Source organism: Rattus norvegicus, chromosome 20 (genome assembly GCF_021556685.1).
Source record: "Rattus norvegicus strain SHRSP/BbbUtx chromosome 20, alternate assembly SHRSP_T2T, whole genome shotgun sequence".
Lineage (NCBI taxonomy): Eukaryota > Metazoa > Chordata > Mammalia > Rodentia > Muridae > Rattus > Rattus norvegicus.
This window is the reverse complement of record NC_141553.1, coordinates 32,501,578-32,523,335: the sequence shown is the minus strand read 5'-3', so window position 1 is coordinate 32,523,335 and position 21,758 is coordinate 32,501,578. Positions and strand designations below refer to the sequence as shown.

The window sequence follows — 21,758 nt, the reverse complement described above, 5'->3', positions numbered from 1 at the left end:
CAGTTTTTATTGGCAAATCAGAGAATAAATTGGGAGCAGTGTTTGCACAAACTTGAGCTGGGAGATTTTTAGACTAAGCTTACAGTGCCATGTTGCAACTAGATGTGGGAGCTGAGACATCAGCTTTGGAGTAATACAGAGATAATCTTCCCTGGTGCACAAAAACATTGTGCCTACACCAGGAAGTACTAACTAGAGGGACACCTCCGCAAGCATCGTCAAGATGCTCAATGCTTAGCTACATCTGCAGATCACAGCTGATGGCAGGAGGCAGCGTCCCAGAGTTTACGCTGCTGATATCCATGGCCTGATGCAGGCTTGTCCTGATGGTAACCAGATGGTTCTACCTGACCATAAGGAGCATGATGGTGGGGAAGCAAGGAGTTTTACTCATAAAAGGCTATTAAAGACTTTTAAAAGCACATTGTCCAGAGGGCATAATAGGACAGGTAGTATTTAACAGTTCTACTTAGTGAAGGTCTACTAAGCAGGGTTCCTCAGAGAAATAGAATTTTTAAAAATATTATTTATTATGTTATATGTATGCATGTGAAAGTGTGGCTGAAAATAGCCCTGGTACACCTTCTCAAAAGAGAAGAGGAAGAGGGAATGGGGGGAAGGACTTGTGTGAGGGAGTACTGGGGGGGGGAGAGGAAGAGCTGGTACTGGGTTGTAAAAGGAATAAATAAATTTAATAAAAAGAAAATGGCCCCCATAGACCCATAAGGAATGGCGCTGTTAGGAGATGTGGCATTGTTGGAGTAGGTGTGGCCTCCTTGAAGGAAGGAAGTCACTGGGGGTGGGCTTGAGGTTTCAAGCCAGATCCAACTTTCCTCTCTTCCTGCTGCCTTTGGATCCAGATATAGAACTTGCAGCTCTCTTTCCAGCACCATATTTCCTTTGTTAAAAGTTGTCATGGTCATGACATCTATTCACTAGTCATACCCTAACTAAGAAAGTATTTGCTCACAAGTATGTAATTCATGACTGGTGCCCATGGAGGGCACTGGATCTCCTGGAACTAGAGTTACTAGTGGTTGGAGGTGCTGAGAATTGAACTCGGGTTCTTTGGAGGAACAGCCAGTGATCTTAACCACTGAGTCATCTCCCCAACCTGAGAAGTAAAACTTACCAGGATAAATAGATAGGAAAGGATTTGACAATTTTATACCTATTGTGTTTTTATCACATCATTTACTTATTTGTATTTGTAAGTGTAATGGGCATGCATGTACATAGTAAAGTACATGTGTGGAGGTCAGAGGTCAACTTGTGGGAGTTGGTTCTCTCCTCTCCGTCTATGTGTGTCCCAACAATCAGTTTCAGTTGTCAGGCTCAGTAGCAAGGCATTTTATCTGCTAAGTCATTTCACCAGCCCTAGTGTTTTGGTCATATCTACCCCTATTCCTCCACTATATCCCCCTCCCACTCTCTCTGGAGCCCTTCTAGCAAGACTCCAAATCAATCTGTAATGACTTCTGGTCTCCCTACCTGTCACTTCTTAGATACCACCATTGTTAATCTTGGATATCAACTACATCGAGTTGGAGACGAACTAAGAGACATGCCTCTGGGCAATGCCTGAGAGTCTTTCCTGGAGGGGTTAACTCTAGGGTCTCATACCTTAGTGAGCAGCATCTTCTGGTGGTGGCCCAGACAAATGTATCTCATAAAAGTATCTGAGAGAAAAGCAGGAATACTTTTGCCTGCCTGCCTTTGCTCTTTGCAGGGATTGGGAGGAGATGGTAGAGGGGAAGCTCTGATTGAGATGTAAAGTAAATTAAGTGATTTAATTGATTAATGAAAAAAAATAACACTTGCTTCTGCAGAGGACTTGGGCTCAGTGCCTAGCATGCACAGTTGCTCACCATCTGTAAGTCTGATTCCTGGGGATCTAATGCTCCCTTGTGACCTCTCTGGGTACCAGGTATGCACATAATACATATACACACACATACATGCAAGCAGGCAGAACATACGAAAGAATTAAAATAACCTTAAGAGAGGCAAAGTCTCATTTGGCAGAGGCTGGCTTTGAATTCCTGACCCTCCTTTCTCGATCTCCCAAGTTCTGGGATTCTAGGCGTGTATTACCTCGACTACCTGATGTTATCTTAAAGTGCATTTCCCTGTTTGGTAAAGATTAACTTTTTCCCCAACTATTTATTGGACATTTCTTCTTTTGAGGACCCAATGTCCAATTCATCTGCCTACTTGCTGACCAGATGATTTGGTTTTTATTGTCCAGTGTTTGGCATTCTTTATAAATTTCAGATAATCACCCCCTGTCAGGTATGTGGTCGGTGAAGATTTTCTTCCACTCTGCAGCCCCTCTTCTCCCTCTGGTGATGGTTTCTTGTGCTGGGCAGGAGCCTTTTAATTTCCTGCACTCTTGTCTGTCAGTTCTCTGCATTATTTCCGGGGCCATTAGACTCCGTTTTAGAAGTGGTTTCCCTATGTCTCCTCTGGCAGTTTTGAGTCTTCTATTAGGGGCTTTGATGCATTTGGAAATGATTTTGGTACAGGGTGAGAGATAATAAAGTTCTCTTGTGTGTGTTATTTTGGCTTTTTAAACACAGGAAATATTGTGGCCTGTGATCCTGGAGAGAAGGAAGAACAAAGATTCAAGGAAAGAAGGTACTGCTGGAGTGACGTCATCTTTGGGTAAAAGACACAGGCTGAGGGGCTGCCTGCCTATGGGACGAAGTGATATTTGACACTATTTGGCTCCTCCCAAGGGTGACAGGCTCTCCTGGATCCTTGCAATAAGAGGGTTTTCTTTACTGAAGCAGACTTTCAGATTTTCTTTCTTCTTTTTTTTTTTTTTTTAACTTGTCCAAATCTCTGGTTAAGATAGACTTTAAAATTTGTTTTTTCATAATTAAATGAAATATTTTAATGCAACAGCGTAATTTTTTTGCAATAGTTGATGGTACTTGCTCAAGGTGGTAACATTATGTTTAGGGTTAAAAATAAAAAATGTTAAGAGTCAACAGGGAGCAGGAAGACTGACTATAGCGCTGTGCCAGCCTCCTCAGTCCTGAATTAGAGATGATGTCATTAGTTAGGTGTCACATAGCACAGATGAATGACAGGAGGAGTTTCCACAAGGATGTGGTAGCTCACTGTGGTCTATGATGGAGACAGGCTGTGTGGAAGAGGAAAACCTAAAATGTTTGAAACAAGCTTCAGATAAGCGAGGCATGAGGGTTTTGTTTTTGTTTTTGTTTTTAATACGGTGGGAGGTGGAGGCTTATAAAACTCTTCTGTGAGATTTAAGGAAAGGCTGCTCTCACCCAGGGCAGCGAACAGCTGTAACAATTATGTTTTGATAGTCTGGTGATTTCTGGGCTATGCATTATTGTCTGAGATGATACGTGATGGTGAATTTATACCCTATCAAATACAAGGAGATGATGACTTCTTAGAGCTTCTGAAGCATGTTCCTAAGACAAGAAGGACCGGACAGTGCGAGGGACAGACCAGGAAACCAGACGATAGCATGCCAGGCACTTTTCTATTTTCTTGAGTTCATTTCTGACTCTCTTGTCTACATCTTCCGAGTGCTGGAATTGCGTGGCTGTGTGCCCCCATGCCCAGTTTATATGGTGCTGGGAATGGAACACGGAACTCTGTATGCTAGGCAAGCACTCTACCAGCCAACGCCCTCAGCCCATAGTCACCTTTAGAGTTAGTTCAAGTTAGAAATTTTTCTGATTAAGGGGGTGACAAAAATTAAATGCTTGTTTAAACCCCTCCAAAATGTACTCGGAAGCATCATGATTAGAAGACATCAATACCGTGAAGTCCGTAATTAGAAGGCATGGAGTGTCTTACTGGTGTTGCTGCCGTGGAGAACTGCAAAGTTAGTGGCACCTGTGTGTTCTGCCTCATTCTCTTAAGACAGAAGAACATCTGTAACATCTTTATTAACTGGTGCAAATCACAACTGTACAGGTGTACATCACATCTGTAAAATCCTGCTCATTTTTTCTTTTTTGCTTTTATTACTTATATCTCAAGAAAAACAGGAGAGATGGCAATGTTCCATAGTGAGTTTGTAAATGTTCCAGTTCTGTTTTTAAATAGATTCTTTAAATACCTAGTGACCAACCCTACATTTTCAATGAAAAAAAAAGTTTACCACTTTTGTTATTGGCTAAATAGTTTGGGGTCGTTAAGTATAAAATCATGAATGATTTTTTCTGGCTAATACAAATCGAACATAATTTAAATTGTTAGATGATGAATTTATATATCCTGAAAATGGGGAGAAGATAACATATTACTTCCTCCTCAGGGTGTGGACCCATTTTCCTGATCTTTTCTACTTCATTTTTTGAAAAGTCTTAGTGAAGAATGTGGTGTTTTGCTTTTCAAGAGAGGGTTTTTCTGTGAAGTCTTGGCTGTTCTGGAATTTACTCTGTAGACCAGGCTGGCCTCGAACTCAGAGACCCACCTATCTTTGCCCTCAAGTGCTGGGATTAAAAAGTCCACCACTGCTTAGCTGAAGAGTGTGTTTTTAAATGACATTCTTGAACAAGGAAAAACAAAAGATTTGCTTTTAATATGTTTCTTATCCAAACTTGTCAGTCAATGTCACTCTGAGTGCAGGGAAAAAATTGTCTGAGAGGAAAAAAAATTATGATGTGGTTAAGAAAACCAGGCTGATTTACCCAAACAACAGAGCATGTTTTAGGCAGTGTTTTCAAAGACACCAAGGAATTCCGTAAAATAGCAGGCACGGTGGGGGAAATAATTCATATGATACCTGGGTAAAAATATCCCATTGCTTTCTGGGAAGGATTATCAACTGAGAAAAATGCAGGAAGAAAGAGAATGGAGACGACGCTTGGCACAGCCAGGAGCAATAACAAAAAGTCACTTAGTTTTGTTTTCCAGCCCACTTCTCAATATTTTTGGCACTGGGCCGATGAATTGGCTTTAAAGACAAGGTCAAGGCTGTCATCTGAGAACTGAGCTTGTCAAATGTTTGTCAACAATTCCAGTCGTAAGTGTTATTTCTACCAAGTGTTAACTTGAAAGCTTAAGAGCCTTGGCCTTTTTCTCTCTTGAATGGAAACTACTTTTGTTTGAAGTATTTCAATGAAGCTTTCAAACGATAAAGCCAATGGAAAAAATGTTCCTATTAGTAAATTCAGAGAGTGCGAAATATAAATGCCAGCATAAATGTTGATAAAATTTGCTAATTAATAACTAGAATATTAGTGCCACCCAATTATTGACAAGGGATCAAATGATAGTTTTGGTTTTTAAACTCAGTGTGCCTTTACCGTCAATTTCTTTTGTGTAAGGATAATTGTATATATTCATTTATATAGTTTGGACAGAAAGTATAAATAATCATGGAACAAATGGGCTGGAGAGATGGCTCATCAATGAAAAGCACTTACTGCTCTTACAGAGGACCCAGGTTCAATTCCCAAAACATGCATGTTGGCTCACGAGTACCAACGACTCTAGTTCCTGGGGATCAATACCCTCTTCTGACCTCTGTGGGCACCAAGCATGCGAGTGGTGGCTGTGCATCCAAGCCTTGCAAAACAGTCACATGTAAAGTAACTTACTGTTCTTTTTTTTTTTTTTTTCCGGAGCTGGGGACCGAACCCAGGGCCTTGCGCTTGCTAGGCAAGCGCTCTACCACTGAGCTAAATCCCCAACCCCAGTCACATGTAAAGTAAGAGACATGAGTCAAACATTTTTTAAAAAGAGAGAAAGGCTCACGAAAAATTCTTTTACACATTTTGAAGCATCAAAACTAGAGTTTCCTAAAGAAATAATGAGGACAAAATTGAAAACAGGTTTAGGGGAAAGAATGAAATTCTAGCAACATGAAAACGTTTGTCTGGATGCTTAGTCAAAGGACGCTCTTTTTTAACCAGCACTTGGAAAAACCTTGCAGAAACACTACGGTCCGAAGAAAAATTAGTGCTCTGGTGAAAACATTAGTTTCTGTTTGATTTGAGTTTCAGGTGCACATCAGATCTATTGTTTATGAAAGTAACAGATATTTGAGTCCATTGTATTTGTTTGGGCACATGTGTAACTCTAAAGATTAAATGCAAATTCTTTGGCAAGAACATTTGATTATTTTCCTAGTGGGAAGTATGTCTGTGGAAAAGTGAACTTGGCTCAGGAGAATCAACTTCTTCTGAGGTCAGTGCCACTCTGCCTGGATGCAGGGCTTGGAGGTCCCAGCCAGAAACAACTGCGAGTCCTTCTGGGAGACTGTCTTGCCTTTTTAGGTATGGAGGGTCTCTCTGTGTTCAGGGTAACATGATTGACAGCTCCACTCCAGCTCCAATTAGCACTAATTAGCACTCCAGCTCTAATTAACTCTCTGTAATTTATTGACTTCTGCTTTCAGATTATGTGCTAACTTCACAAATATTTCAACCGTGGAAACAGCCACTACAGAGTGTCTGTCTCCTGATCCCGCCCATTGGGGCAATAGTGAAACACAAAGAAATAATGGTGCAGTTGGTTGGTCAAGAGAGAATTATTATGTGAGTCTGTGCCTGTCTGATGGCAAGAGGTCTCTCTGGTTTCTTCTTAGGTGTGTATGTGTGTTTGTGTATGTGTGCGTCTGTGTGTGTGTGTCTGTGTGTGTGTGTCTGTGTGTGTGTTTGTGTGTGTGTGTCTGTGTGTGTGTCTGTGTGTGTGTCTGTGTGTGTGTTTGTGTGTGTGTGTCTGTGTGTGTGTGTCTGTGTGTGTGTGTCTGTGTGTGTGTTTGTGTGTGTCTGTGTGTGTGTCTGTGTGTGTGTTTGTGTGTGTGTCTGTGTGTGTGTCTGTGTGTGTGTCTGTGTGTGTGTCTGTGTGTGTGTTTGTGTGTGTGTGTCTGTGTGTGTGTTTGTGTGTGTGTGTCTGTGTGTGTGTGTCTGTGTGTGTGTGTGTGGTGTGTGATAAGTGGATAAATAGGTTCTTCCGTGAAGATTCAGGAATATGCTTTTTGTATTACAAGACTTCATGTATAGATGGTGGGGGTAGAGCCAGTTCCAGAAAATATGAAAACGGTTTGCTCAATCCTTTTGCTCTTGTGAATATCGTGCTTTCTGTTACTCACAAATGCAACTGTAGCAATGATGTTGTCGTTATAATTCCAGGCCTTAGGAATATTCGTTAATATATAAATTTCCAGCAAGGAGAACTGGAGCATGCTGGCACAGAGTTTGATAATCAAATGTAAACCACTTGGGTATGTAACAGCCGCATGAATTAAAGGGATGTTCTAAGCTTACCTGATTTTTCAGTTTTCTTAAAAGTCTTTCAAGTATCTTTCAACTTTCCTCTCATGCTGCGACCTCATTATATGAGTTATGTTGAAAATGAATTCTCTGGAGATGGCACTGACATGTAAAGGCATTTTTGTCCTCTTTCCCATCCCTCTAATTCAGCGGGAGCCTAATAAAGACAGCTTGTTTTTTTTTTTGTTTGTTTGTTTGTTTGTTTCTATGCTGGAATATGTTTGGATGCCCTTACATAAATGCAGCTTCTTAATCTAAGTAAACTGGAAGTCAAAATAATGTTAAAGAGTTTCTTCCTCAGATGTAAAATGGTACAAAAAATATAGCATACATCCAGAGCAAGGGGCCAGAGCAGCTAGGGACTAGCAACTAGGGAGTGTGAGTCCAGTCACCCACCAGCTCCCAACTCAGCTGGAAATCAATCATGTCAGAATATGCCACACATTGAACTAGAACTTCAAAGGGGAAACGAGATGGGCTAGCAACTCCTTTTCAGCTGAGGAATCGGGAGGATAGAGTTCCCCTAGCTGGCTGAATGCTTTCTCAGCCAGAGGGCAATGGGCAGGAGGATTACTTGGTGGTGGACAGCAGTCTCTCCCCTTTTCATCACCTCTTCTTTAGCTCTGGCCAAGTGCAGAGGAGAGACTGTGGGTGATCTGGACAGAACGCCAAAGACGTGATTGCTGGAGACTCTAACCTTTCTCAGACCCTCAATCAGGTGTAAACAGGGCCGAGTCCATCCTTGACTTCTGTCCCGTCATCTTGGATATCTTATATTTCTTTCTGCAACGATTAGAACTTCTGGGGTCTCTATTAATATTAACGAGGCGAGCACACCCGCTCTTACTCTACATCAAGACACGGTGGCCTTAACAGCATGCCAGTTATGGTTATTAATTCCAAAGTTCTTGTCAGTGCTCTCGTTACACAGTAGTTCCAGATCAACTTGCACTTCTAACTTTCGTAAGGTTTAAAACAGAAGGAAGCATCATCTCTGCCAGCTTGCTGGAGCCTGGACTGCCTCAGCAGTCTGGACAGGCTGGTCAAGACTGTCCCAAAGGCCAGTTCCAGTGAATGAGTCTCCTCACGAGCAACCCGATATTCGGGTCAGAAGTGGTTTAGGTGGTTTCAGCAATCCAAACCTCGTGGCTGTGGAAATACTCCCATGGGTTGTGAGCACAGCCCTAAGGAATGTTAGTGTCGATGGAGCACAGGTAAAGATCCCTTTCCAGTGGGTGGGGTATACATAGAGAGGAGGTGCCTGGCCAGGAACAGTCTGCTATACCTTCTTCTTCTACGGGATATTTAACAGCAGATTCAGAGAGGCACACAGGGACCTCGTGCATCATCTTTGTGCTAGCGTTTACCAGTGCCCCATGCCAGTGGAACATGGATTAAAAAATCCACAGAGAAGTCCAAAGTTAATTTTAGTTATTGCTTCAGTGTCCAGCCCCAGGTCCCTTGCAAGCCTTGTTTATGTTGGGCGTGAAGAACTTGAGAGCAGCGAAGGCTGTTAAATACTGAAATGAATTAATAAGCAGCTGCTCTTTCCTGGAGAAGAATAGACCTGCCCCAGTCAGAATAGTTGGTCTAAAGGCAGTGTCCTTTGATGAGTTTAAATCACGCCCAGGGACAGCTCCTTTGAACCCCAGGAGTCCACCTGTTCTTCAAAGTCATACCTCTCCTTCTCCACACCTCTCCCTTCCCTCACTCTCTACTATAAAGGAGGGGAAAAAAAATCAGCTCAGAGCTGAACCGCAAAAAGAAATGAGAAGCAGCGATTGCAGGAGTCAGAGTTTAGCTTCCGTCCTTGCCTGTGTGGGTGTTCATCTTGACTCTGCCACTTAGACACTTTATGGTTGAGTAAAGGACTTCCCTCCCTTGTGCCTCAGTTTCTTTCCAATGAGAAGAAGGATGTCATAATAAGAAATACTATCAAAGACGTTGGCTCTTCCATGATCTAATCTGCTCACAAAGCCTCTACATCTGTTCTGGGTGCACGATAATCAATGAATACTACTGATTTTGTTCTCACAGCAGGGTGAATATCGTGTACTTCTCAAGCCACGTGAAAACAATGGCATCATTTTCCTGTTCAAATTTACTTCATAGTTTTTTTAAAAGACAGAGAAAGTTGGAAGGGCAGCTGACAGGCTTGCACTCTGAGTATTGTCTTTCACCGCTTCTTGGAGTATTATCCAAACTATGCCATATATGCCTCTCACATTCCAGTGGTGGCCAAATAAATGATAAGATATCCGTGCACTATCAATGTACAAAGGGCAATTTGAGCATAATATAGACAATGTCTTTAGGCACTTCAGTGCAAAACTAAAAGAAGTTCTGGCATCAAGGACAATAACAAAAGTGCTATCAGTTCAAAAACCTTCTCTCTTTTGATTTGGCTTCATGGCTCATCTTTTTAAAATATAAAATAACCAATGTCTGAAAAAACAAAAAAACCACATACATTAAGCCGAAGGCTATACTGTCTAGAGTCTAGGATCTAAGAACTGCAGGAACTCTTCCCTGCAAAGTGATAAATCTATAGCCGACTAAATGGTCTGCCACGTGGCATCTCGACTTCTAGTTTCCTGAATATTGACAGATTAGCTCTTAGCTTCTTTCAGCCATGGTTTCCTCATCTGTCAAACAGGGGTGTGTGGGGCGATGGTGAAACCATACCTAACCTGTCATCCCTGGCGAGGTGAGAGATGGATCCATGTGAACAAGAATTCAGCAGTTGTGAAGACTGCATAAGTTTCTCTCTCTCTCTCTCTCTCTCTCTCTCTCTCTCTCTCTCACACACACACACACACACACACACACACACACACACATCCTCCACAAGATTCTGACACCGAATCATAATCCTATGAACTATTTTATTCTATGAAAAGACATTTATTTTCACTTTACAAAGCACAGCGGGTCCGTGACACACAGGCATGTGTAATGCTCATTTCTGCTTCCCCATTTTCTCCAGCTCTGCCCCGCACAGACCCTTTCCCTATCCCAACACTAAAGCTAGCAACCACGACTGTACAGACTGGGGGAAATGTTGTTTATATTTCCTACTCCACGGATTCCTCCTTCTCTTGTGATTCCTAGCTCCTCCTTTGGAGACAGATGGGGAGAGGGCTAGTCTCCAGTTTGCATTTTCAGTGGAGGACAAGAGAGGGGTGGGGTTTGTGAGAGCAAAGGTGAGACAAAGTTTCTTCTTTTCCCCCAGTGGCAAAATGATCCTTATAAAAGTGAAGCGATATATACGTGGTTATATATAATCTGTCCAGTGCAATTGCAACTGTCCTGCCAGACACCACGAAGTTCCACCTTGGTCAATGTATTTCTGGAGTTCTAAACAGCTGTCTTCCAACAGCTGCATTCCAGTAAGACTTGGGCAGGTGGCCCTAGATCTGCCACTTGCCACTCATATTCAGACAGAGGCTTCCATGCTCATGGTCCAGGAAAGAGTTTGTCTTCTGTCTGGAGTGGGTGCTGTGCTGAGGGATGATGGGTGAGGTGGGGACTGGAGGCTGGGCTTCAGGGTGAAGTCTGGCTTCTTTGTATTTTTCTACCACAGTGTTTGTTGCAAATGTACCTCAGCATAAACAATATTCACCATGGTTCCCTTTCTCTCACTCCAAGAGTGCTCACAGCACACCTGCCAGCTAAGCAAACTTAACACAGACATGTCCACTGTTTTAGCCAGAAGTCATTAATTTGAAACATTAGTTTTGTAAATGTGGTTTTTGGCTTTCCCAACAGATGGGGAAATCTGGTCTCTGCCTTCCTGTGCTCTCTTCTCCAGTGGGAGGCATAGATGCTGAGCCCTCCTGCTGAGAAACTCATCTTAGATGTTGTGTACCACTGAGGAAATAGCAAGGAGCTGCAAACAAAGACAGACAGACAGATGCCCTTACAAATACACTCAGCTCTGGCTGTCACCAATGGAACTTACAGGAGAGAGAGTGTAGCAGTCTGTCTAAAAACCATACAGATGCTTGCCTTGGTCCTGAGTCTGCAAACCTAAAATTAAATAAAGAGAAGATGGGGTGGTGGGGAGGGGACGGAATGTTTACGGAGAAAAAAAAAAGACGAACGCACCATTTTCTTGTGAAAGTTCACACAGTCTACAGGCTGTGAAAGGTAAAAGCAGAGCATGTGGAGGGAAGTGGAACCTTCATCATCCAAGGGAAGGGACGGGGCTAGGACGAGCCAATAATTGGGATTATTTTAAACATTTGTCACTTGCTCTAAAAATCAAAAAGAGGGGCAACCGTCTCCCTCACCGCACGCTGCCACTGCAGATATCTCCAATTCTCATTAGAACGAATACACATGTTTGAAGTCCAACTCTAGGCCAGCCACCTAATGTCTTAGCATCATCATCAAAACCAGTGTAAATTTTACATTTGGAAAAGACCTACATAATTTGGCTGCAAGAGACCCCAGGGTCACAGGTACTCTGGATCAGCCTGTGCAACAGCAGTGAAATACATTGGCGCCTGCAGGCATCACAGGAAGAAGAAAAACAACGGATCATTTTAACAGTGTGTTTTATTTAACCCAATATAACCAACAGACAACCGCTGGGCATATTAGAACATGCAAACTCAGTATAAAATGTTAACGAGGCGAGGTTTTACATTATTTTCCTTTTCAGTTTTGGAAATCCAGTGTGTATTAGGTCTGACCACATCACCATTCATCCCAGCCACACACCACAAAGGCTCAGTAGTCACGTGTGGCTACCATTCTGACCAGCTCAGACTACAATCTTTCTTGTTTTCACTTTACTTTATTCAAAGGAGAAAAAGAGTCCTCTGTACCACCGAGCCAGGCCGAGGGCAAGGTGCTACTTTCTAGAGACATCTACCCGTAGAAACAAATGATGGCATGCAATCTCTTAGCCACATGGTCCTGGGGTGGGGGTGTTTCCCTAGGGAAGTCGGGGGAATCGGGTGGGCGCGCCCGGAGCTTAGCCCAGAGTCGGGTACAGTGCCGGAGGGGCAGAGGGGAGACTGCACTCCCTCCTCCGCTTACCTGAGTCCACGCTGAGACCCAGGCTCTGGGCCACGTCCCCCGCGGGGCTCACGAAGGGTCCCCCCGGCGCAGCCCACGCGCCGCCCGCCGGCTCGCCCTTGGCGGCTAGCTCACAGGGAGGGCTGCCGGGAGCGGGCGCTGAAGCAGGGGCCAGGCGCCCGGGGCGGCCAGAGGCTGCGGGCATTATCAGCGGCCCATAGCGCGGGTCGAAGTGGGGCGCGTAGACCTCGTGCACTGCTGGCCGCGGGTAGGCAGAGGCTTGCGCTCCTAGGGCGCCGCCCAGCGCGTAGGGATGATGCGGGTGCGCGTGGTGCGGGTGCGCGTGGTGCCAGTCGGCCGCGCCCTGGTGCAGGTGGCCGTGCAGAGCGGCGGGAGTGTAGGGGTCGGTGGCAAAGGGCAGCTCCGAGTGCGCGGCGGCCAGAGGACTGCCCAGGGGCGCGGGCACGGGCGCCTGGTAAGCGCTGTTCCAGAAGGAGGCGGGGAAGCTGCGCTGGTTCATCGGGAAGGTGCCTTCTGCTGCCGGGCCGGAGGAAAGCAAGAGAAGAATGTCAGGGCGGTCGTGCCAGCCTTACACAACCAGGGGTCACGGGTGGAGGGGAAGGTCGCAGAGGGACAGGACCCTCAGCCTTCTGCGGGTGACAATGAGGCTGGGGTACTGAGAAGTGAGACCTGGAGGCTATCTGAATCACCCAGCTGATGGTGGAGGAAGATTTAAGGAGTAGAGAGCTTGCTCTCTCCCTACTGGACCAGGGCAGATTCGAACTCCCTTTCCAGGCTGCAGTCCTGTTTCCAGCTGAAGACCTTTCTCTCTCTGAAGTCTAGCGGGTCTCACAGTCCCCTCTCCCATTTCAATCCTTCTAGCTCCAAGCTCCCCTTCAAGGTAGGTGTCCACTAGACTTGACTGGAAGACCAAGGATAGACTTCCAACTCCTGTTATTAGTGGTGCTGTTTTCCTAGAGGCTTTCTTTTTCAAATAGTCCCCGGAAGCTGGTGGATGTGGGGAGTGAGATAGGGGTAGGTGGGTGAGCACCCTTTCAGAAGCAAAGGGGAGAGGGGATGGCATGAAGAACTGGGGGAAGGGGGACCGTGAAGGGGGGCAATATTTGGAATGTAAATAAATAAAATAATTTAATAAATATATTCCCCTTCCTTCGAGAATTCAAGATGAGAGAAGGAGGTGTAATAAAAGAGCAGCTGTGGTGTTTCCACAGTCAGCTTTGAAAAACGAGTTTTAAATAACAAACGTTCTTATCAAAACTAGGATGGACAGGAATAATAATAATAACAACAACAACAACAACAACAACAACAACAACAACAGTATTATTGTCAACTCCGTAAATTTGATAGCATGATAAGAGAAGGGCTCATAGGTTAAATTTGTTGCCTTGGGTAGAGAAGAGAAAGGTGTCAAAAGCCCCTTTTCTGGAACACCTCCTCTGAGGACAACATAGACACCACATGCTAGAAAAGCTGAAACAAGCAGCTTGGAGATGGCACGCTGAATGGTGACCGAACGTCCTGCTAAAGAGAAGTTAGATAATGGGAGAATAAAAGGGGAGTTTGAAATCCTCTCCAGGGACAAGGCTCGTGCAAAATGTCAGATGCTCTTATGGGAATGTCATTCCTACATAAATGACTAATGAGAATTTGTCATCACTTCTCAGCTCAGCTGCACAGCAAACACTAAAGAGTGCGTGTGGATGCTGTCCTCAGTGCTGGCAGGAGAGAGAGATCACTGCGTGTTCATAGTCAAAGCAGAGGTCTGTAGGGAGCATCGAAAGAGACTGCTCTGTTTCGTGAAACCGTTGGAGATGTTTTGTTTCTCTGCCACGCCACTGGCTTGCATTATAAAGAATTTCTGCCTTAAGATTTCTCAAATATTTGAAGCCTGCCAAAAGGCCAGCTGGTTTTAGGACGTACTCTCAAGCAGGGAGGTTTGATGGGCAAATTTTCAGAAACTGAGAGGGAGCTTTGTAGATCATTGGTGAAGGTCCTGCTCTCTCTGCTGTGAGAAACCTCAGGTTTCCACAAAACTCCACAGACATTTTTGACTCTTATGGCTTTGTCTGGGGATGGCAGGGAGGCCAGGTGTTACTCTAATTTTAGAGACCTGTAAATATGGACCTCCAAGAGGTTAAGAGACTTGCCCGAGGTCATATTGCTAGGAATTGTTAGAGCCAATGCATACATCTATGGCGTCCCATTCTAAGACCATGTCCTGGCTTCACTGCTCCAAGGCTATCACTTTCCTCTGCATCTATAAGCAGAGCTTGCACTCTTTCCTTTCTGAAACATCTTTCTGGTTCTTGCCTTTTACTCCCTCTCTTAAGTTTCCTGGGTCTTTGGCTGTGCTGCTTTGGGGCCCTGGAGGTGGACTGCAGGAAGGCAGATAATCCTTCACCTCCCCTTCTCCATGGGGTCCCACTCACCTCTCCAGGGTCCAGAACTTCTGTGTGTTTTGCTGCTGGAACAGCTTGGGGTGTAGCTGCTAGGTTGGCTAAGGGCCCTACTAAAATGTTCGTCCACCACAGAGCTGATGTCCCCCTGGAAGTAGGTGAAGAGGACACATCTGGAGTTGATATACTCGGCTTCCGGTGGGCGCTCTTTCTCTGGGCTGCCCTCCTCTTCTTTGACACTGGCTGGGGTTTGGTTGGAGAAGGTGGAGCTCCCGCTGGCACTGCTGCTGGGGCTAGCGCTGCACTCTTGGGCTTCCTGCATTTTCGAGTAGTAGGCTAGTTTCTGTTAGGAGAAAGAAAGAGATGGTCAATGTCCGCGCATCCCTAAGTATCCATTGAGTAACTGGCATCTCTGTCTAAGCTTTGTGCCTGCCACATAAAACCAGCAACCAATGGCAAAACGGTCCCCTAAAGAAAAACTACCCTACTTGATAACCTCTCTGGTACCCCAGAATAGCAGCTGAGCTGCAGGGAAAACTCTCAAAATGTTGGGGTGAGAAAAAGTCTCAGGAGACAGTCAATCAATCATCAACCAATCAAACTGAGAGGACAAATCAAACCAGAAGAAAACCAAACCTGACTGTAAGGCCCATAAGCTGAACTCCACTTTAAGAAGTTTGCTCAGGGCAAAATGCACTGTGTAAAATAGACTGTAAGACCGAGAGACTGTAAGAGTAAGGGCACCTAGGTCAAGCTGGTAACGATTCCCTATAGAACTCAGAGCAGAAGCACCGATGATACAAGATTAAGCATCCTCAAGATGAGATAGAAAAACAGGAATGAAAAAACAGAATTTACATCTCACAACCAGGAATGAAGTGCCCAAACACTGTGAAAGACTTCCAAAATCATAACCGGGAAAATGCGGATCTTTAAATAAGTGGAAGTAGGATTTTGTTATGTGCACCACAAAAGACAAAACAAAATGAAACCCTCCAAAGTTGCTGACCGTTGCTTTCATTAGTTTGATTAGCTTTGACCCAAGCTATCCCACAGCACAGGGTGGCCTGCGTCTTGCCACGTAGCTGAGACTGGCCCTGAACTAAGAGCTTTCTGTCTCAGCCTCCTGAATGCTGGGGCCACAGGTGAATTCTCTGTGCAAGCAGTTTTAAAACATCATTTAAGTAAGGGAAAGTCAGCGGATGACCCGCACACTGTCAGCATCTCCAAACACGTTTAAGACAGAAATTATAAAAAAGAGCATGAAAGATTCTTGAGTTCCGATGAACAAATCACTGTGCGATCGAAGCTTTAAAACCAGATGCAGCTACTGAGAACATTGTCTTAGAATTGAGCCACGGACCGGGTCTACTGATAAATCATTCTGAAGGCAGAGGTGGCCTTGAAGGAAGGGCAGAGACCACAGTGACGACATTTAATATAGTAGACAGGCCTGAGATCCAGGAGGAGAAAGGACGAGCTAGAAAACCCATCTTTCTTCTTTTTCTCAGTAGATGGTCCTTATAGTGGGGGAAGGATTGCTGATTTCAGAAACTGGGGCTGAAAGATAACACAGTTCCTAACATCACCCCACTCAAAGTAACGCATTCCCACTTCCTTTACAATGAAAAGCCACCGCGAGTCCGAAATCTAAGACTACAAATTCTAGGTTGGAAAGTTTGCAAGGGGGAACTTAACGCGAAATTTACTCACTTCATCTTCTTATTTTGTTGATTTGCAAACAAAATGGTTTAAGGTAATGGCACAAACATTGCAGTATGTTCCAGCGTTTCCCAAAGGGAAGAGCAGAGCGGGTGTTTACTTCGGCTTGCTCCAGACTTCTGCCCCAGGTGTGTACTTTAGCTCTTTCCCTGGAACACTATCCTCAGATTCGGCTGACTTCGCCAGGGACACGGAAGGAAACACTGCTTGGCTAGACACACAGCTCAGGGAAAAGAGAGATCGGCAGAATCGAACGAAACCTCTACGGTTTGCAGGAGCGGGGTTAAGTGCTCTTAAAAGAGACCGAGTTGTCAGATTCTGCTACTTGGGTCCCAGAAAGGCAAGTTCCCCAGGCGGGTCAACTACTCTGGAATGGTGCTCCCTAGAATTCTGTAAAACCCAGACCCCAAGGCCAATGCTGTCTGCGGGGTTTCTCCTGATTAGGAATCCACCAGTTAGTTCCGTAGCTATTTGGTCCGGCCGCCTGAGATCCGACTTGGAGATTATTCCAGAGATGATCGCGAGCCTTCTCATCTTGGAACGACAGAGGCAGCTTTTGATTTTCTTTTTGTTTTTATTTCTACAGTCAAGACCAAAGTCCGGATTTCCTCGGGTGAGCTTTGTGGGAAGCCCCTTGCACCCGCACCAGACTCTAAAAAGAAAATTCAGTGGGGGACCATCTTTGTCTAACTGATCTGGGTGAACATCCACACGCCTTAGGTGTCGTTTCAAGACAGAAAATGCACCAGCTAAAGAGAATTAATTAACAGTGGTCGCAGCGCGAGCGGTCCCCGCATCAAGTCTGTTGCCCCAGGCGCGTCCGTCGCCCCAGGCGCGTAGAGGCTCAGGTGACGGTTCCAGTAGTGGTACTTTTGTAGTTTTGTGTGTGTGTGTGTGTGTGTGTGTGTGTGTGTGTGTGTGTGTGTGTGTGTGCGCGCGTGTGTCACCGGTTCCCGCCCCACCCGGACAGACCCATACCTGGTGGTAGGGAGTGTAGGCGGCTGTGAAATAAGGCTGCGGGGGACCGTAGACCTGGTACATAACATCCAGACAGCTCATGGCTCCCCGCCGAGGAGGCAGCTGAGTGGTTTCTCATCAACGCTGTTTTGGTGAAGCTCAAGGATGCTGTAGCGGCGACGGCAGCGCCCGAGCCCCGGACTCACCGGCCGCGGGGCAGCTCTGGGCTGGGGATGCGGCGAGCTCGCTCCCCTCCAACTAGGCGGTTCCAGCCCGGCCGCGCTCCCGGGCAGAAGCGCCAGGGCTCCCACAAGAGCGCATTTAAACCTCGCAGCCCGCGGCGCGCTGACGCTAAGAGGGGGCGGGGACCAAAGGACAGCGACCAGGTCTAAGAGTTTCCCGGGACTCCCTATCGGGGAGCCTGTGCTCTAGGCGCCAGAGACTGAGACTCCTGTGTGTGGTGGGCCCCTAGGCTTCCCTCCTGGAGCAGCACTTTCCCAGGAATTTCCCTCTTCCCTCGTTTCCTCGTGGGACAAAGACTACAGAGACACAAAGATAGACAGGAGCAGTGACAAGCTGGGGTGGCTGCCAGCAGAGCGCAGGAAGGTAGCGAGCAGTTCTTGTAGCAAAACCTCTGCTCGCAGTTCCCGATCACGTATGGGGAGGGACAGGGCTGTCCCCGTACTAAGAAAGGAGTCGCGGAACTCTGTGGGGAATGGGGGCAGTGGCTAAGACCTGCAACTTTTCCCTCTGTCCCATCTCCTTTGCGCTCCCACCAACCTCATCTACTCTCTCCAATTTTAATTCCGCTGTTTTGGGTCGTTTCTTTCTGTCTAGAATTCGATCCCATCTCCATTCTATTGGGTGCTCCTCAAAGAACCAATTCGACCCACACTGACGGTGCCCATTCTGTGCAAGCTGTTTTCCAAGATTCTGTGAGCTCCTGCTCATCCTCCTGACTGCCCAAGCTCTGGGTGTCCACCTGGCCTTTAGAGATACTCAATATTTAAAGCAAAGACTCCTTGGTTCTAAGTCAGAGTACTTGGGATGCTTCTTTGGTTAGTTATAAACGCTGAGCCGCTCAGTTTCATTTAAGGCAAAAAAAAGCGTGTCTTCCAGTTGTGAAACCTGCCCCTTTCTTGTCCAGTGCTGCGGGCGGGCGGGGTGGGCTCCAGTTGCAGGATCAGGTGAGGTGTTCCTAATGTCTGCTCTAAGCCCCACCGGAAACCCTTGGGGGAGGGTAAGGGTGTCGCAAACAGAATCCATCTGTAAAAGTGAACTGACACAAGGTTACCTCCGAGGCAAGGTCAAGTTGCAAAACGTTTTTTTCTCTTATGGAAAGAACCTCAAGGGACCTTGGAGGGCCAGCCTTGGGGCTTGGGGCACAGCTTGAGAACTCAGTACAGGCATCATGGACAGATACAAGTGAACAGAAACCTTGTTATCTGCCAGTTTAAACCCAACAGCAGCAGCTCACCTGGATTCTTACCCAGGCTACTGGAGTGCCGGCAGCAGCTAACTTTGGAAGACAACTGGTTTTAGAAATGGAGCACACGAAGTCAAATTGCTTCTGTGTTGGATTCGGTTTGTGTTTTCCAAAACGGGGCTCCAAATCAGCTTATAAATGGGAAGACATCCTGGGCAATTCAACTAACTCTGATATAATACATTACCGATTAAAATGTGAAAACTGTACTGGATGGTGTTCAAACTTATAACCCCAACACTCCGCAGGCTGAGGAAGGGACATCATGAGGTTTTGGGTCAATCTAGTCTACACAACAAGTTTCCGTGCCTGAAAACCAAAATAAATATAAACACCTACAAATGACCTCCCAGTGCAGTTCTTAGGAGCTGGGCCAAGCGGGGAGGGGAGCCCTCTGAAGCTTTTCACTGTGGAGGTGCACAAGAGACAGAAGATTCCACTCAGGTATCTGCTACTCTTTCTCAGAAGAGTTTTAGATGGCGTGCACTATGCTCCAGGCTTGGGGGCTACAACCTGCTGGATGCAGAAAGCTTTTGCTCTTAGATGCCACATACACACTTGTTTCAAATGGCCATTAACTTGGCCAGGAGTTAACTCAGGCCACAGGTCTAAGGACACCTGAACAGGCCAGGTATCAAACAGTCCGTGCACCAGTGAAACAGAGGTCCAACCTTTGCTGCTTCAGCCCATCTTACAGATTCAAGTCTCCAGGTCATCTTTGAACACAGAGGCTCCATTTTCAAAGAACGCTTCTTCAGGAGGCTCTGCAGAGTGGACAAGCCCACAGATCTGCTTGTGCACAGAGTTTGTGTGTGTGTGTGTGTGTGTGTGTGTGTGTGCACGCGCGCGTGCGTAGCTTTTGTAGCCTTTGTCCTCTTCCCCTAACTTCTTAAAGAGTAAGAGTCTACCTGATACCGTTTTAGCTAGTTCAATCCTTCTCTCCCTCCCTTCCTTTCTCCCTCCCCCCTCCCTCTCTTCCTCCTGCCTTGGCCTTCAAGGGAAAAACAAATCACAACTTCTTGAGGTCCAACAAGGTCCGGTAACATGATGTGTCTGAAAAGGATAACAGAAGAGGAGTCCATTGTAGGAAGGAGGAAAAAGATAATGCAGTTATCCCAGGCTGCTTCTGGTCCACAGGACTCCAACCCTCTTCCCGGAAGTAGTTTATAAGACTCTCTGTAAAGAGTGATTGTGCATGAGTTTAGAGGAACGTAGGGAACTGGGTTAGTGAGAATCAGCCTTGAAATTAAATAGGAGGACATTCCTTTCCACCCAAACCATAAATTAAGAAAAATTAGGAGCCCCAGACATCAAAATAAGCCCATCAGTGTTTTCTTTCTGAAGAGCTGTCTGGCACATGAAGCTGTTTCTCAGCTCCACAGATGGACTCTGGTAGATGAGGAAGCACAAAGCAAACCCAGGTAGCTTAAACCTGTTACTATCCCAGCTGGTCAAGGGATGGGGTGGAAGGAACCGGATTTTGGTCCAGAGGCTTGAGGCTGGTCTATTGATTAAAGAAAGCCAATGTTCCCTCTCCCTTCTCCCTCTCTCACTTCCTTTTACAGAGGAAATACAGACATCAAACAGTTAAAATGACATGTTCAAAAGAGAAAGAACCCCATAGCCAATTATACTAGAATGTGTTTTACTTTCTAATTACTTCAGGATAGGTTAGGTTCATGACAATTTGTCGAAATTCCTAGAATTCCACCAAAATGTCTTCTCCCCTTTAAAAAAGGTTTTATCCCCACCTCCCTTTGTGTGTGTGTGTGTGTGTGTGTGTGTGTGTGTGTGTTTTGCTTGCATCTATCTTTGTATGTGATGCATGTGTCCTGTTACCGTTGTAGAGGTCAAAAGAAGGCATAAGACCACCTGAACTGTGTGGGTGATAGCTGGGAACTAAACATGTCCTCCGGAAGACCAATAAGTGCTTTTAATCATGGAACACCTCTCTAGACACCCAAAATGTCCTTTTAATACACTAGTTCACCAAAAGCATGGTGAATTATACTTGAAATGCAAGTACCCTGGAAGGCTGATGCAGAATTGCCTTGAGTTTGAGGTTAGGCTGGGGCCGTAGAATGAGACCCTGTACCAAAAAAGTAAACTGAAGAAAAAGCTTCCATCTAGTCTGCAAGTCGAACATTATCTAAAACTGTAAAAATAAGTTACCGCCTTTTCAAAGTCAGTAAATGAAACCCTTCTGAGTGCCCACAGAGGCCAGCAGGGAGGGGGTCAGATGCCCCAGATCCAGCTATCGATGGTTGCGAACCACTAGGTAGGGGCTTTGAACCAAACCCGGATCCTCTGCAAGAGCAACACGTGCTCTAAACTGTTGAGCCAGTTCTTTTTTGTTTTTTTAATCTTTATTAACTTGAGTATTTCGATTGTTATTCCCTTTCCCAGTTTCTAGGCCAACATCCCCCTAACCCCTCCCCCTCCCTTTCTATATGGGTGTTCCCCTCCCCATCCTCCCCCCATTACCGCCCTCCCCCCAACAATCACCTTCACTGGGGGTTCAGTCTTAGCAGGACCCAGGGCTTCCCCTTCCACTGGTGCTCTTACTAGGATATTCATTGCTACCTATGAGATTGGAGTCCAGGGTCAGTCCATGTATAGTCTTTGGGTAGTGGCTTAGTCCCTGGAAGCTCTGGTTGGTTGGCATTGTTGTTCATATGGGGTCTCAAGCCCCTTCAAGCTCTTCCAGTCCTTTTTGAGCCAGTTCTCTATCCCCAAGATGCATGTTCAGAAAGGACACATTGGAAATGTAAATAAATAAAATGATCGATTAATAAAAAAAGGGAAGGGCACACGAATAAAACTAGGTAGGCAAGGCATGCCAGGCCCTCAGCTGCCTGTGGTTTGTTGGGTTCCTAAGAGCTG

At 45.7% G+C, this 21,758-nt stretch overlaps 1 protein-coding gene across 4 annotated transcripts; it reads right to left on the bottom strand.

Annotated features, from left to right (window-relative positions):
- Positions 1-11,807: 11,807 nt before the first annotated feature.
- Vgll2 (vestigial-like family member 2) lies at positions 11,808-17,686 on the bottom strand. Of its 4 annotated transcripts, none has more exons than XM_087597520.1 (4): positions 17,411-17,686; positions 14,744-15,053; positions 12,763-12,827; positions 11,808-12,654 (listed from the first exon to the last, which is right to left on the bottom strand). In XM_087597520.1, the coding sequence occupies exons 1-4, from the start codon at positions 17,489-17,491 to the stop codon at positions 12,247-12,249; spliced, it is 864 nt and encodes a 287-aa protein (XP_087453646.1). In that variant the 5' UTR covers positions 17,492-17,686; the 3' UTR covers positions 11,808-12,246.
- Positions 17,687-21,758: the final 4,072 nt, after the last annotated feature.